The 17322-nt window shown below is 35.1% G+C and overlaps 1 protein-coding gene and 1 long non-coding RNA gene across 4 annotated transcripts; both read left to right on the top strand.

Annotated features, from left to right (window-relative positions):
* The first annotated feature begins 3054 nt into the window (after positions 1–3054).
* On the top strand, positions 3055–9309 carry LOC129455152 (uncharacterized). 3 transcript variants are annotated; one of them, XR_012370966.1, is made up of 6 exons: positions 3055–3525; positions 4321–4386; positions 4483–4521; positions 6064–6108; positions 6449–6578; positions 8661–9309. It is a non-coding gene; the product is annotated as an uncharacterized lncRNA (long non-coding RNA). The 3 variants fall into 3 exon arrangements; XR_012370967.1 differs by having other exon boundaries at positions 6449–6582; XR_012370968.1 differs by lacking the exon at positions 6449–6578.
* A 629-nt stretch (positions 9310–9938) lies between these two features.
* Positions 9939–13369, top strand: cdx1b (caudal type homeobox 1 b). Its single transcript, XM_055181141.2, has 3 exons — positions 9939–10478; positions 12139–12287; positions 12790–13369. The coding sequence occupies exons 1-3, from the start codon at positions 10064–10066 to the stop codon at positions 12985–12987; spliced, it is 762 nt and encodes a 253-aa protein (XP_055037116.2). The 5' UTR covers positions 9939–10063; the 3' UTR covers positions 12988–13369.
* The last annotated feature ends 3953 nt before the right edge of the window (positions 13370–17322 follow it).

Genomic DNA, 17322 nt, shown 5'->3' with positions numbered 1-17322 from the left:
CCCCTTGAGGTTCAGCTGCAGCCTCTAGTTTCTCAAGCTTAAACTTGCATTTCTTCCCCCTCTTGCTGCCCACCAATCTAGTTGCCTTTATAGCCCCTTGCTTAAACTGTCACGCACTGATCTGACACTGTTCATTTTGTCATTGGTTGTTTCAAACGGTTTGTCAAGATGAGAAATTCAAAAAACCAAAGTGTACCAAAGTGTCGCCGCGTGCCACAGTGCTTAAGTGCACGCACTGATAGAGGTATGTATTGAGATTGACTCTTCTTAGTTAAGGTAATAACATAGTTTAATATGACAAAACGATGGAGTATCCCTTTAAATCTTTGTTTGGTTTGTTCCAAATTCAGAAGTCTGGTGGATACATTTACATTAAGGCATTTAGCAGATGCTTTATCCAAAGCAACTGACAAAGATAAGGAAACAATCAAGTAATACTGAATTTGAGATTTTCCTTAGTTGTCAGTCACATTTGAAATATATGTCTGTGTGTAATGAATGAATAGGTTTCACTTTTTGAATGGAATTGGTGAAATAACCTTAACCCAACTTTTTGGTGATATTCTAATTAAATGACCAGCACCTGTGTATATACACAGGGCTCCAGACTAACATTTTCACTAGGAGCACAGTGGCCCCCAAATGAAAATTTTAGGGACGCAACCAGACAATTTAGGGGCAAACACAATAAATCAACATGCTAACCAAATATTCACATTTCTACTAATTTCCACTGTATTACTAATAAATACTTTAATGACAGATGCAGAAAGTACAATGTGCTGTTTTCAAATTCGGTATCACATCACAAAAAAAGGTCAAATTTACTGGTCGCACATGTGCGACTGGATGTAAAATTCAGTGGCACACTCTCAAATTTTGGTGGCAGTCAGGAGCCCTGATACACACACACATTCTGGTTTCCATGTTTTGTGGGGACATTTCATAGAGGTAATGCATTTTATATCGTACAAACTGTATATTCTATTCCCTTCCCCTATTACAAAAAACCTTCTTGTACCTTAGATTTTTAAGAAACATCATTCTGTTTGATTTAAAAGCTTGTTTCCTCATGGGGACCTCAAAATGTCCTTACAAGGTCAAAAAAATACTTGTATAGTGTGGGGGGGTTGGCATGGTTTATAGGGACATGAATAGTGTATAATGACATGTTTACTATAACCATGGTTTACAGAGACACAGGAAGTGTCCCCATAAACTGAAAAGCACAAAAAAAACATAATAAATAGTACTTTTTCATAGATTAAAGACTGCCAACAGGTTTTTGTGACATTGGGGTTAGGAACTGGGGTAGGTTAGTGGAATAGAATATAACAGTTTGTACAGTATAAAATGCATTGCGTCTATGGCTACAGGGACAGGTCAAAAAACAAGGCAAGATACAGAACAGAGTGACAGGATAAATACACTCAGAAATGCAGACAACGCTAAGAATAATTTGCAATGTGTTTGTGCATGGGATGATGGGTAATAAAGTCCTGAGGGTGATGTGTGGGAGAAGCCTCTGTAGGCCAGCAGAGGGAGCCATACTGGCTCTCATTACTATGTGTGTGTGTGTGTGTGTGTGTGTGTGTGTGTGTGTGTGTGTGTGTGTGTGTGTGTGTGTGTGTGTGTGTGTGTGTGTGTGTGTGGCCTGTATAATAAAGATCAAACATACACCTAGTATTAAGTGTCTCTCAGATGAATTTATATCTATGTGCATATCTTTTATTATTTCACACAAACACTAATGTACACGCATATGCATACATTCAGCTGGAATTTAACGTTTAGCCAAATTATCTTTTTCTTTGTTTAAATTTGATAACCCTTTTTAATTACATAATACTTACATTTATACTTAAGTATTTAAATAAGTATTAGAAATTATTATCATTATTTATTTGTCTTGCTGCTGCCACTACCTCCGGTCTGAAGTCTTTGAATCTCGCGGAACTTTGACATCACCAAGCGGTCTGCGTAGCATCAAATGAAGTCGAAGCTATCTCCCACGGCACTGTAAATAATGTGGAGAAGTGAACAAGTGGAGCAGTGCTGGAACATAAAATCCGGAGAGTAAACAACGCACATGTCATTAAACAACATTTAAATCATCAGTCCAGTTTATTACACAATTTATTTACATCTGAAGGTGACAATTCAAATTCACCAAATAAGCCCATGCTGATGTCCTGATGGTTTGTCATAATATAATACACTAGCTGTCGTCAGTTCCTCTTTCAGCATGTTCGCTTGTGCTTCACAGTGTTAAACTTCCCTCATTTGTTTATCTACGTTCAAGTATTTAATGCATGGATGTGAAAATTCTGTGAGGTAATTCATGTTTGCCTTGATGTTCATTTCAGACCCGCAAATTAATGATCATCTTCCCCTTTGGTTTTGGGGTTTAATATTAGACTACCTCATGGTCTTGTAATAATTTTTAAATAAAAGCGTATTTTGATTCTTATAAAAAGCTTCTTGTTTTGCATATAATACAAGCAGTGTCTATCAACGACAATGCAAATGAGAGCATGCATAGTCATTTTTTAAATTAAGGTGACCAGATGTCCGCGTTTTCCGGGGACAGTGGCGTTTTTTGGTGTTCGGTTCTCCATAAACCCACAAAAATAAAAATATGAAAACATTCAAAAGGGGTTTGCCCCCGATTGTAAATTGATAGACAAAATTCATAGACAATTGATAGACAAAATTCATAGACAATTCATAGACAATAACAAATACGTTTTTAAGGATATTTTAACAATTGAACTACATGTTCCTACTTGTTATTTGAAAAATCTGGTCACCTTATCTTAAATGCGTATGAATTAAAAACATCTGTATACTGTATGGTAATGTTAGCTATCAATCAATATGGATATTTTTTCTCCTTTTATACTTGTGTTAGCCATGGTGTGAAGATTGTAAACAGTTTATAAATTTTGTCAATGAGTTCCCAACAAACATGAGACGTCCAAAGGACGTTCAGATTATGTCCATATCGGGTCGGTCGGTCCAGAACCTAATCTGCACCTAATCTGCGTCTAAACGACGTGCAGATCCAGTACATTATTTGGACGTCTGACTACGACGTCTTTTGGACGTTGATATGCAGTTCAATATTTGAGGGTCCGTTCTTGGACGTCATTTAAACGTTCAAAACAGGTTCAGAAAAAATATATAAAAACTTATGCAATAAAAACGACATATGAGTTCTGATTCAAAACAATGTAACATTACGTTGTTGTTTTTTTAGTGAAAAAATGTTATATTTTTATGAATGAATGTTCACAACGCGTGCCAAAATCTACTGCATTCCTTTTGTGTAATTTGCAAATTAAACCAAATTCAAGTGTTATTTACAAAAATAATCAACATTGCAATTTTAAGTTTAACCACAAGGGTGTGTAAAAGCTTAGGTGGCGAGGTGGCGCGTGATCTTTTTTTGCACGTGATCAACAGACGTAATTAAGCGAGCCCCAGCCGTAAACGTACTCAACGGATTCAACCTGCTGTGAACAGGTAAGTTATGTTTATCCATTCCATACAGTGTGTGTTTATTTTGTTTTGTGTACTTATTTTATTGTCAAAAATATTTTTGTTAGAAAACGTCGAGTTTTTCGAGAATTGTTTTCGATAAACGGATGACAGAATTTGACACCGCGGACATTCCGTAGGCTATTTTCAGACTTGGTTAGTTGTTATTAATGAACTGCTGCCTTGGTTGGGTGTTATTAACTGACTGTTAATATGTTCGCGTATTAAATATTTTTCAGTGAGTTATTTTAGACCGTCTTGGGGAACTCGTTTATCTCTTTCAGTCCGAGGGGAACTCGTTCCTTAATAACAGCCATGTGAAAGTAAATACACGGTCGTAAAATTGACTTTTTCTTCCCACACAAAAAATGACATCCGTCCTTTTATAATATTAACCATTTGAATGCATTTTTAATGATTTTGTCTAAGTGACATGCTTAAAAGTGGGCTTCTATGGTAAAAGTTCACCTGTCAATCAAAGAGCTCAGTTCAATACAAGCGCGCAGGCACTGTAGACAGTCAGACAGAGAAGTGATTAAGTAAGGAAACTAACATGATGATAACTTGATAATGACCCCCTTTGCCTAGCAATCTATTCAAAAAATTAAGAGCCTTTATTAACCTTTGGATTTGAAACAAAATAGAATAATTGTCTTTTCTGTCATGTTCTTAACATACTGTTTAGTCAATAAAGATCAATGAAAACTGAATGCATATTAATTTACAAAGGCATTTGCTATATATTTGACTTCTTTTTCTCCTTTCTGTTTTTGTAAACAGGACCTACATACACCCCAAAGGCTCTTTTTAGAGCCATTTTACCAAGCATCTTTGCATCTTTGTACAGTAAGTATTTGTTTTGATTAACCTCAAAGAAAACAAAATAAATTTTAATATATGCTGACGTTTGTAATATCTTGCTCTTTTTCAATTATGTTTCAGTAGTGCCGGTTTTCCTTCAGAAGTGCCAGTTTTCCTGAGGTAATTTAAGATCTTTTTAATTAACCATTTTGTTCAATTTCATGTAAAGGTCCCGTTTTCCGGATCCCATATTCCAAACTTTAGTTAGCATGTAATGTTGCTGTTAGAGCATAAATAATACCTGCAAATGATAAAGGTATATTTTCTCTAATACAGTTCACCTTTCAAAGCCTTCAGTGACCTGCCGGTTTGTACTACAGCCCCCTACTTCCCGGTTGACTTATGTCAATATTAGAGGTGTTTTTTCCTAACCTGCACCCACAGGAATATATCAGTCGCCAGCTAAGCTCAAATGCAGAGTTGCCAGAGTTGATGGTTTCTTCCCCAAAAACTGTCCAAAACCCGCCCAAATGCACAAAAAATGCCCAAAACATTTAATCAACATTTTGATTCAATTTGATCAGCATTTAGTTCTTTAACTACAACAGTTAATACACTATACTATATATAGTTAGCAATTAAACACCAGCAGCTACAGAATCACAATAGTAAAATGACAACATAACTCGTTTACATATACAGCTATGCCCCTCACCACATGCAAAATGCACATTTACAGTGTATATTTAAATTGTTTTGGGATAATACAAATATCTAATTCGTTATTAATAAATTCAACAATGTCTGATTTTATCTATTTATATTATTAATAATAATATACCTGTATTTTACTCCTTATAAACAGGTGTGTGATTGAGAGCTAGAGATCGTATAGGCTAACTTTTAACGTTAAATGCACAACAATAATTGGCTGTATGTTATCATGCAAGGATGCTGAAAAGCACTATGAACATCTGAACCTTTCAGAACTATGTAGCCTACGAATCATTTTGATTTGTTGATTCTTTGTTATTTATGGGGCGGTTTCCCGAACAGGGATAAGACAGAGCTGTCCAAACTGAAAACAACTTGCAGTGACATCTTAAAACACATCAGTGCTCTTTGTTTTGGTCCAAATTCACACAAGTAGGGGTGGTTTCCCGAACGGGTATTATTTTGTGCCGGGATGGGGCCTTGGTATAATTAGGAATTATAACTAGTTTTCAACAAACATGCCTTACTAAAAACATTACTGGTGTCCATTTTGAGGCTAAACAAAGGACACTAATGTATTTTAAGATATATCAGTGCAAGTTGTTTTCAGTTTGGACAGCTCTTACATTTATTTTAGTCTAGGACTAATCTAATCCCTGTCCGGGAAACTGTCCTTAATGTTTTTAGTAAGTAATGTTTGTTGAAACTAGTTGTATTTCATAATTGGACTAAGGCCTAGTCTTAGCTTAGGCTAATCCCTGTCTGGGAAACCACCCCATAATGTCCCATGTTTAAGACTGCATATCTATACACACGCATGTAATAACTTTAACTATTTGCTTGTCTTGATTATTGGCATCCTAAGATATTTTATAACTGCCTGGCACATTCTTGGAGTTTGACTTTAATAATAACATAATTCTCAACATTTGGTAATGACACTGTACTGTAATATTGTGTGTCAACAATTGCAAATAAAATATTAATGTTCTTTCTTTAATTTATTAGATTTTACCTCGTTCTCCACTGCCTCCAGTAATTCCTGGTTTTAAGGTTAGTCATTTTTTTAGTTTTCAGTGCCATTCGTCTCAACCCTGACTTCCTAAATAGTCTAAATTTGAATACAAAAATCTGGGCTTGATTTGGTTTTTCTGAAGGTGTTTAAAAGATTTACTGTTTTTGATCCTCTGTGTCTAAGCGACGCTACAATGTGAATAAGACAAGTTACAATTTTTTAATAGTTTAATTTGTCGAAAAAAGAAATGCATTCCAATATTAATGTGAAAATAATGTACATGTACAAATCCCCGGTTCTAGAGAACAAACGTACATACTTTCTTAAGCACACACAAACACACAAGTGTGATTGTAACGTAGAGTTTTTTTTTTACAGATGTTATATATACATCAGGGTTCCCCAAATCTTACCCTGGAGGGCCGGAGCACTGCAGAGTTTAGCTCCAACGCTGATCAAACACCTGAGCAAGCTAATCAAGGTCTTCATGATCACTAGAAAATCACAGGTGGGTAAGTTTGATTAGGGTTGGACATAAACTCTGTAGTGTTCCTTACCTCCAGGATAAGATTTGGGGAACCCTGATATACATAGTCACCATTCAGTTATTATTAACGAGCCACACAGATCCAAAATCGAAACTGACCTGTATTGCAGTGTGTCACGTAGCTGTCCATCAATGTAAACAATGTGCAAAGTAGTTGAACCAAAAAGTGCACGATTAATAAAGTTATTGGCTTCTGAAGTAGGGAGTCCACTCTGACTCACTGAAACGAGTCGTCAGGCAGGAGAATCGGTCCATATAACATTTTCCACGTCACACGAGATACTAATCTCCGTCTACAGCCTTGCCTGCGGGAGAAACGAAAACTATGACCTGCCCACAGCTAGTGATTGTGTAAACATCATGCTGTGTTTTCAGTTTGTGCTGTTTTCACTACCAAAGGAGACATTTTCAAGGAGGGTGTACTAAATGTTTGGCTGTGAAGAATCTGTGGTTAAAATTAGGGGTCGACCGATTATCAATCTGGCCGATTATAGACGTCGATATTAAGCATTTTGCCGACTATCGACATCGGACATTTTAAAAGCCTATTTGCCGATAATGTAATTTGATTTTGAAATGCACTATTTCGGCTCTGACGCAGCCATGGGTTTAGTGAGAGCCGTCAGAACACGGAACAGGGCACTCTATTCAGTTGCCTACAGCAATGCCCGCCTACCGCCCATCTGATTTGTTGGGAGTCATGAGTGCGACCAATCAGCGCAGGAGGCTGAAGACACCGCAGAAAGCGCTTGCTAACTCGAGCTGCTTTGCAATGATTTCGCTCTGTGAGTTGACACTGCAATACAATAGTTTAGCACGCATTTCAGGCAGTTGACCGAGCTGGCATTTGCACGTCATTGTAAGTCATGTCATTTTAAAAATACAAGCCACTTTAAAGCATAAAGAACTTGACCACTTTTGTCTTCACTCAGTGTGCTCTTATGCACGCGCACACAGCCGCCTGCTTGCAACAAGTAACAGATCAAGTTATTTTTTGCGACTTATTTATTACACAGAAATGTTCATATACACACGGGTATGCTTAAATGCCTGTCTTGAGGACATATATACTTAAGGAATAGGCTGTTGAACCAACTAATTGTGCCTATGATATGGTATTAATGTTATAGTTTTATGAAAACATTTGTAGTCTTTTTAAAAACATACAGAATGAAGCTATGAAGGCAATTACATTAATTACACCTATTACATAATACAAATTGTTTAGTTAATCATTATATCCATATGATTAGGGATGCTCCGATCAGGATTTTTTCAGCCGATACAAATTACCAATCTGTTATCTTCGCGATCGGCCGATACCAATTCCAATTTTTAGCTGATATGCAAGCTATTTGATGACTGTAACTGTTACATTTTTTTCTAGATAAAGTAATACCACAGATGTTGCCTTTGTTATATTACTTACAGTAATTGGGTATATTATTGTTTTAATAGAGAATCAAATAAATTAGTACTCTTCTCCAAAGAGATATTTAATATCTCTTTAAAAACTTTGTCTCCTAAGAGTACTGAAAATAAAACACTTCACAGTCTTTACTGTACGTATTAAATATACACACATTCGTATGAAGTATAACAGTTCCTTAGTCAAGAGCAGAGAGTGATTGTATTGAGAGATGAATTATGATACTGTAGCATTAAGACGTGAGAGAGATCGCTCTGTTCACGTGCACTGATTGATGACAGGCTGCTGTGTGTGCGTGCAGCGGCTAAATGCAGACAAGAGCAGCTGTGAGGAAAATGATTATTACAGGTATTACAGTAAAATACACTAAAAATAAACAAGAAATAGACGTGCTGCCAGTACTGTAAAAATACAGGGAAATTGTTAACAGATGATAAATCATGAGGTGAAAATTTACACCTAGAGGACAGTTGGTACAGTGCTGCAAAAGCTATGAAGTAAGGGTGTACAAAGGATTTAAACCTTGCTGTTTTCTTATAACATGTATGTGTACTTGGTGTATGACTACAGGCTGCTTTTGCATATTTATATTTTTTGTCTTTCCATTTTTACAGGTGGAGTAATGGAGTAAAGATGCAATGGAGCAGCTGATAAGAAAACATGCTTAAGACCATCTTAAACGTGCACCATCAAGAAAGGGAGGGGTACACAATAAACATTTTTTTTAACATTACTTTTTGAATAGATGCACTTTTAATTTTTTTTTAAAAGTATATATATATTGTTTATTTATGTTGTTTTCAATTGTTATAATTGTATTGTTTTTATTTGTTGTATTTACCTTTTATGGATTTGTGCACACACAAACACACACACACACATTTATACAAAATAAGTTTTGAATAAATACGTTTAATGGAGTGCAAAGTGTGAGTCTTTATTTAGCTAAATGATGTCTGCAGTTGACGTTATAAGACGTTGAAAATATGTACACAATGACCACATTTCAACTAAATTTGGACCTTAAAAAGACGTCCTATGGACGTCATTATTGGACGTCCAAAAGACGTCAGAAAAAGACGTCGGAAAACCTTTCATTCTGCACCCTGGTGGGGACGTCTTTTCAACGTCTTTATTGGACGTCCAAAAGACGTCAGAAAAAGACGTCGGAAAACCTTTCATTCTGCACCCTGATGGGGACGTCTTTTCAACGTCCGACAAAGACGTTGAAAAGACGTCTTTTGGACATACTTTTGCTCAGTGGGTTAGATGTTGATTTACTACCCAGCTGTAAATGCAACTGGCTGTTTAGGTATTTTCTTGCTTAATAAATAATAATAATAATGAATAATAAACTGACATTATGGTAACACATAAGTAATTTTAAGTGTACAAGTACAATATTTACTATATTTACTATAATGCTTCAGCACCAGATTTTATTATTCTAAGAGCAAAAAGAGGGCATTCCTTGGGTTACTTAATTTCCACCAATAGCTTTTTCTAAACTGTCACCTGAAATATTCTCTTCTCTTGACATTAAATTGAGGGTAATAACTAATTAGTTAAATTACCAGTAGGTCCAGCGTCAGCTCTTGCCGAACCCACAGAACATAAAACCCATACAGTAGGCCTACATCTGGATGCGTCGAAAAAACGCCCCGCCTCAGTGGATTTTTTTTATATTTCGAATTTTGCATTGTAATAAATATATTATTATTGAAAGACATATAATTATCGGCATGCCATCAACACACAAGTCAGTTTATTATATTTTAAGTTAATGGGCCGGTCTGAATTCTGAAACAGGTTATATATCCAAGGCCAATTCCGTGGGAGGGTAATAATGATCATAAAAGTGACGTCAGTGTAGCAATCATTAGAAGGTAGCAAGGCTAGAGGGTTCAGAAAATCTGTCCAGGTAGATGAATCGTCAGGTTATAGGAAAACCTGTGTCTAAAGAGCCAAGATCAATTGATTGGGTACACATTATGAACTGGAATCATTAGGCGAAAAAATGTATGTAAGTTATCTTTTGGAGAAGGACACCAGTATGTACCCAAATTCAGTAAGACATCCAAGCCTAAACCTAAACCCTCAGAATTTTGTACCTGCACCTCCACAATATCCGGACTTCACAGGATACCATCACGTCCCTGGAATTACCAACGACCCCCACCACAGCCAAACAGGAGCGTGGAATCCAGCATACCCTGCTCCACGGGAGGAATGGACACCTTACGGTCCGGGGACTGGGCCATCTACGTCGAGCACCGGTCAGTTGGGTTTCAGTCCACCAGAGTTTTCGTCTGTTCAAGGGCCCGGCCTTCTTCCATCTTCCATAAACACATCAGTCGGTCAACTGTCACCGAACTCTCAGCGACGGAACCCGTACGACTGGATGCGTCGGAGCGCTCCGCCTTCAACCTCAGGTGCATCTTAATGCAACTCTTAGTGCAATTTCGATTAATTTAAGTAAATAATTATTACAATGGACACATACATATCTACAAATATTACATAAATTGCGTTGTTCTCAGCAAGTATTTGTCATATTGTTAAGCCCTGTTGGATGTCATCAAAAAGGTTAAGGCGCACAACTTTTTGAATGAATGAAATGAATTGTTCATTTTATGTCAGGATCCCGACCTAAAAGTTTGGGGTAGTTTTGAAATAATAGATGTTGAATTTAATGATTTTTTTTTAAATAAACAAAAATCTTAAACTACACATACTTAAACAAGAAAAAATAAATAGGATAAGTCCAAATTATTATTATAATTGATTATACAATTATTAAATTATATAAAATTATTGCTCTCAATAGTTAAATATTTAGTCCATCATTTGATGTTTATGCTGATGTACCAAAATATAGGCTACAATAGGTTTGTACTTTAAATATGTTTAGCTACATTTAGAGATATTCCAGTCAGATGTTAAACAGTGATATTTCTAACTGTTTCAATTACAACATCCTCTGTAGCGTATTTTTAAACAAGACATTCAGTAGAAATAATAATAATAAGATAAAGAAATTATATTAATTAGGCTGGGTTCTTTAAACATTTCTCGTGTACATTTGGTTGTGTACATTTACATTAAAAAAACTAAATGAAGCTCGCTGATTTAGGTAATTTTTCACACGTAAAGCGTGTACATGTGAATTCCTGTTACGTGTATTTTTGGGAAAACAAAAGTTTAAAAGAATGACAGTTTGTAAATTGTAAAACGCTAAGTGACCCAAACCAGCGATAAAGTCTGTGCAAACACTATTAACTTTTCTTGACACGCTGAGTTGTTTCTGTCATGATATTTAAACATAAAATGCATAAAATGTTTAAAACATAAAAATTTCTTAAAATAAGAAAATTTTGTCTTGCTTATTCACTGATAAGATCCTGAAGCAAATTTGTGGTCACAATTGTGACAGCTGAATCCTCAGATAAGCTTTTCTACACGTAAATGTAAACGTTTATGTAAAAACAAACGTTTTTGATGTGCCTGGCTTTTAATTTCGATTATTTTACGAGATTTAACCTCAAGTTAATCATAACTAGAGATTGCGTCTTTAAATGTTTTTAACGAAAACCGTATGGCTCAAAAGCTTAATGATCTGGAGTTCCGTTGTGGATATTTCACTAGACAGACAGTGTCTTTCCCTTTGCAGTTTATATTTTAATAATATTTAACCTGGTAGCCACTTACGCTCCCTTTTGCCATTGACAGGGTAAACTAAGTTTGAAATATAGAGACAAAATACCACAAGATCTTGTTTTATGTATGTATGACTTAATTAAATCTGCAAACATTTAGCACAGTTAGCCTACTTAAAAAAAAGAAAGAAGGAAAATCATTATACTGAAACAGAATGCATTATCCTTTATTTCATATCAACGTCCTTGTTATGCATTAGAATTCATAATATAACATATATAACAATAAATATTTTTCTAAAACTTGAAAATTCATTAAATCCTGATGAAAATTCCAAAATTCAGTTAAAATTAAAATGTTGAACATACATTTTTTAAATGGATTGATTGACAAAAGTTAATTTTTTTATTCGATTTTAAACTATTTGTCTTTAAGGAGGGAAGACCAGAACAAAAGACAAATACCGGGTGGTATACACGGATCATCAGCGCCTGGAATTGGAAAAGGAATTCCATTACAGCCGTTATATCACAATAAGAAGAAAATCTGAACTGGCAACAGCACTCAGTCTGTCAGAAAGACAGGTTAGCCAGTTTACAATCGACTTAAAAAATAAATAAATAAATAAATAAAGGAGATTTTAAAATGTTCAGTTAATATCAGGTCAGCTTTTCACAATGCACCTTGTTCATAAGCAGCTTTATCTTTTGAGTCCCTCAGTTAACAAGACAAAACACATTAGGCTGAGTAAAGGAGGTAGTCCATCTCTAACTATACAGCTTAAAGTTTTAATCAGTAGCAATATTTTATTTTATAAACATTGCTTATCAAACAAAGGTAAAAAAATAATGAAAGGACTATACGATTTTTTTTTGTATCAGTAGATGTGGTGTCTTAAATTATATTTTTATTCTTACTCTTCTTATTATTGTTTTTGTTGTTGTAATTTAGGTACAGTCTGATGTGGTACTACATATTGTTAAAAAAAACTTCTTACATTGCCTTATAATCTGAAAGTAAATTTTTTATGTACTTTAACAACATCAAGGAAAAGCATGCACATGAAGACCTTTGTGTTGTTGACAGGTAAAAATCTGGTTCCAGAACCGACGTGCTAAAGAAAGGAAAGTCAATAAAAAGAAAATGCAACAGCCACAGCCAGCATCCACAACCACACCCACACCACCAAACTCAGCTCTCCCAAGCAATGTTTCTATGGTGACAAGTAGCAGTGGTGGCTTGGTATCACCGTCTATGCCAATGACAATTAAGGAAGAGTACTAAAGAAAAAAAAGGATGTCCAGACTTTGACTGGTGGATGTTTTTATAGCATTACAGAACCCCTTCACACTCCTTTCTTGCTGCAAGAAGAAGCACAACTACCAAAAATGTGACAAAGACTGTTTGTTGTACACTGCTGTCAAAAATACATCAATCAAAAGTTGGTAACACTTGTTGTAAAGTAAATCCACATTTTCAGTACACATTAATACTAGTACAAATACTATACATAATATTCATTCGTTATGTTATGGCCTCTGTATTCAGGAACACTATCGCATTTGCTTTACTCAATAATGTTAAAATGTTTTGAGATTTGGATGAATTTAAAAATTGTATATTTCCAAAGTAATTTGTTAATAAAATGTTTTATTGTAAAATGTTGCATTTGTTTCAGAAATTGCAATGATTTATATACATCAAAACAACTGAAGGGAACAATGTTTCAATTTATCAGATGAACTCTTTGAAATTGCCAGATTTTACCCTGTGAAAAAAATCTGTAGAAATTAGTGTTACTTGCACACTGTAAAAAAAAAAATCCTTAGAAATTACAATGGTATTGCAGCTGGTTGCCGGTAAATTACTGTAGATTTAAATTTATGTTGTTTACTAGCAAGAGTTTGTTCAAGGTTGAATACGTTTTGAATATTGGCGGGTCTTTGTCTTTGCAGAATAAAACTATACAATAACCGCCTCATGCAAAGCATTCTGGGAACCAGAAATCATCATCAACCTTTTTCTGTTTTTTGCTTCAGATTTTGTTTCCCAGAATGTTTTGCTTGATGCTGATTTTCTAGTTTTGTTCTGTAAAGACAAAGACTTGTAAATGTTTGGTGTTCGTTTAGCTTTGGGCAAAATGTTGCCAGTGGATAACATAAATTTAAATCTACGGTAAGTTACCGGCAACCCAGCTGCAAATTTCTACGGAATTTTTTTACTGGTTGCCGTAGATTTGGGTTTATGTTGTTTGCTGGCAGGAGTTTGTTCAGGGTTGAATAAATGTTAAATGTAAACAGGTCTTTACCTTTACTTGCAACATGATCTCACAAAGTTCCGTGGGGTGGTCACGGAGTTTTGTGCTCATTTTTCCGTGGCATTCTCGCGGATTGGTTGCTCGGCTGCTTTTTCCTATTTTCAAACCATTTTCGCTTCGGTTTAGGGTTAGATTTGGTGTTTGCGTTAGTATGTCACTTTAACTATTGGTTTATACTATTTTTTTCTGATTTATTCCTTTATATTTTCTAAACTTTAAACAATTGTCGCCTGGCGTTGGGGTTAGAGTTGGGTTTGGGTAGGGATGTCATTTCATGTAAATCTAACCCTAAACCGAAGCGAAAATGGTAAGAAAATAGGACAAAACAGTTGAGTAACCAATCCGTGGGAATGCCACGGAGGAAGACAGTCCGTGGCAGGGCCACGGAAAAATGCGGAGATCCGTGAGAATGCCACGGATAAATTAGCACAGGGTTCCGTGACTATGCCGCGGAGGTTCGTGAGATCAGGTTGTTTACAGAATAAAACTATACAATAACATCCTCGTGCAAAGCATTCTGGGAACCAAAAATAATCATCAACCTTTTTCTGTTTTTTGCTTCAGTTTTGTTTCCCAGAATGTTTTGCTTGATGCTGTTATTTTAGTTTTACTCTGTAAAGACAAAGACTTGTAAATGTTTAATGTTCATTTAACTTTGAACAAAATGTTGCCAGTAAATAACATCAATATCCAGCTGCAATAACACTGTAATTTCTACAGATTTTTTTACAGTGTAGCGTTTGGTCTTCTGTTTGTATCAAAGCATTTCTTTATATGTTTCTGTTGGCTTCAAGGCAGAATAGGTGTTATTCTATTTAGATTTGTTGACATATTTTTCTTATTTACGATTTTTTTAATGTTCAGTTTTTACATTTAAATAAATTCAGGGTTCAATCAATGTTACATAATAAGTGTTGCAGAATCATTTTAGCAATAAAATGTGAAAACTATAGTGTAAGATACACTAGAAGTGAATTGACACTCAGACAGGGGTTCATACTGTTTGCACAGTGTAACGGCATTGCTGGATAAGAGTCAAATGCATACTGGGAAACTGTGAGCTATTTCACTATCAGGCACACTCTGAACTCTCTTATCAATGGTGTGACAGAGAAGCTCAGCTTGATGGGCACAACATATCTCCTGTACAGCATCGTTTCAACAGGACCTGTTTTATGACTTTGTTAACAAAGCTAGGGTGCGGCATCCAAAGAGCAAGGTGAAAGGGGCTGGTGAGCAAACAGAGAAGTGCACATCTGCCCATGTAGACGTCTGTTCACTGAGTGTCCATATGTCCATGCAAAACCATTATGAGTTCATTTTTAATCCGTATAAACAGCACATTCATGTTCTAGCATTTTCAGTCTTTTATTTCTGTGGCTATTAGATATTAATGCTAAACAATATGCAACAATAGAGGTTGCATTAAAGACATTCTAAACATTAACCGGGTTTAAAACATTGATTAGTGATGTTTTTGTTTTCCTGTAAGTTATATTAAACATTCTTCTCAATTCTGCATAACAGAAATCATGCTGTTCGACATGTATTTTTATGAATGAATTATCTATACATAATGGAACATTGTAACTATAGTATGGTAACTTAAAATGTTAAAATGAATTTCAATAAATTTTATGCAAATATATTGTAAGCATGAAATCTTCATGTGAAAGTACCTAAATGATCTCAGTGATATTGGGAAATTGACATACCCTGCCTATGTGTCACTCCTTTTCCAAATCATCCATATCTCTGAGGATAAACTTGAACTTTGGTAAAGCTGTCAACCAGTTGGCCATATTCTTACCAACCCCCTCCCTGATGTGTGGTTGCTATGAAGAGAAAGTTGAATAATGATGACATTAAATGCATTTAAGTTACAAAATCAATGTGTTCAATCATTAAGTTCTTATGTAAGACCTCATTATATGTGGAATGCATAGACGTTTTAGATGTCTTTAAATACTGCGTATTAACAAAGAGAAAAAGCATTTTACATTGTACTTATTGTGTAAATGACCAATGTTTTGAAAAGGTTTGGTGTTAAAGGTGGGTTTTGGCTTAGCAATAGGATCAAGAGTGTATGTAAGATACTGTAATATGCTAAATATGCCATACTATGCTGTATGTGCAATTTTTATTTATTTAATAAAATAAATAATTCTGGTTGTAATTCTTCAATTGTGGTTGTAATTCTTCAAAACGGCATTGAAGGTTTAGCTTGTAATGTTCCACTTTCTTTATCCTTGCTCCATTTCTGGTACAAGACAATATAAACAAGCTCTCTGTTAGCTCCCACCGAAGTCATAAAGTTTATTGGGGGGCATGTTGTAAAAATATGCTCACCACAGTAACAAAAACATGCTTGTTGATAATGTTTACAATGATCAGTGGATACAACTCCTTATGTAGTTAAAGGAGAGTATAGTAGGAAGCAAATAGTGCAAATATCAGTCATGGTTTCTTGAGGCATTTCAGAAAGAATGTCTAATTTAAAAAAAAATAATAATGATAATCACTGTTTTTTTAGAAAGTGATTTAATAAAGAATAAACTGTATTTGTTTTTACTTATTTATTAAGATTGATTAAGATTTTATATAGAAACAAAAAGTCCATCTTATCAAAGCTGTAATTGTACAGGCAAATAAAAGAGGTATATCTATGTCTATCTTCAAAAACGTTTTATAAATTGTAATATTTTATCATAAACGTATAGGCTAATTACAATGCATTTATTCAAACCTTTTTGCCACCCTAAAATTAATTTGAATAATTCTCTTTTAAAAAATCTAATATATTTTTCAGAAGTTTTATTTATTTGTAAAAAATCGAAAATAATAATGAAAATAGCGCAAAATGCAGGATTTTGATGAAAAAGAATAACGAGTTTATGAGGCGTTTAATTTGTTTGGCTGTACTGCGCATGCGTTGTAACCGCATGCGTCGCAAACTTCTTGTCTGTAGCTGTGTTTTTGTCAGTCACGGCCGAATTACTGTTCCAATTCCAAGTTCGCATCAAGCCAAGTTCACATAACAACCCGGAATGTGTTCTTGATCCGCCCATTTTATCGAGGATGCATCTGGAGGTGACTTGTACAGACTTATGACAGCCAAGATTCCCAGAATGCATTTCGCGTCAACGGCAATGAAGCTTAAAACGTTCACAATATTCGAAATATTACTCTTTCTGTGTCATGAAATGAAGTTTTAAGAGCTGAGAGAATATAGAAGATGAATAAACTTCAAATCTAAGGTCAGTTAGTAAAGATAGCATGTTCTTCTAAAATTTGCCGCTGTC

This window comes from Misgurnus anguillicaudatus, chromosome 9, assembly GCF_027580225.2.
Source record: "Misgurnus anguillicaudatus chromosome 9, ASM2758022v2, whole genome shotgun sequence".
In the NCBI taxonomy this organism is placed as follows: domain Eukaryota; kingdom Metazoa; phylum Chordata; class Actinopteri; order Cypriniformes; family Cobitidae; genus Misgurnus; species Misgurnus anguillicaudatus.
Note: the sequence above shows the minus strand (reverse complement) of the source record. Positions and strands in the feature narration are given on the sequence as shown.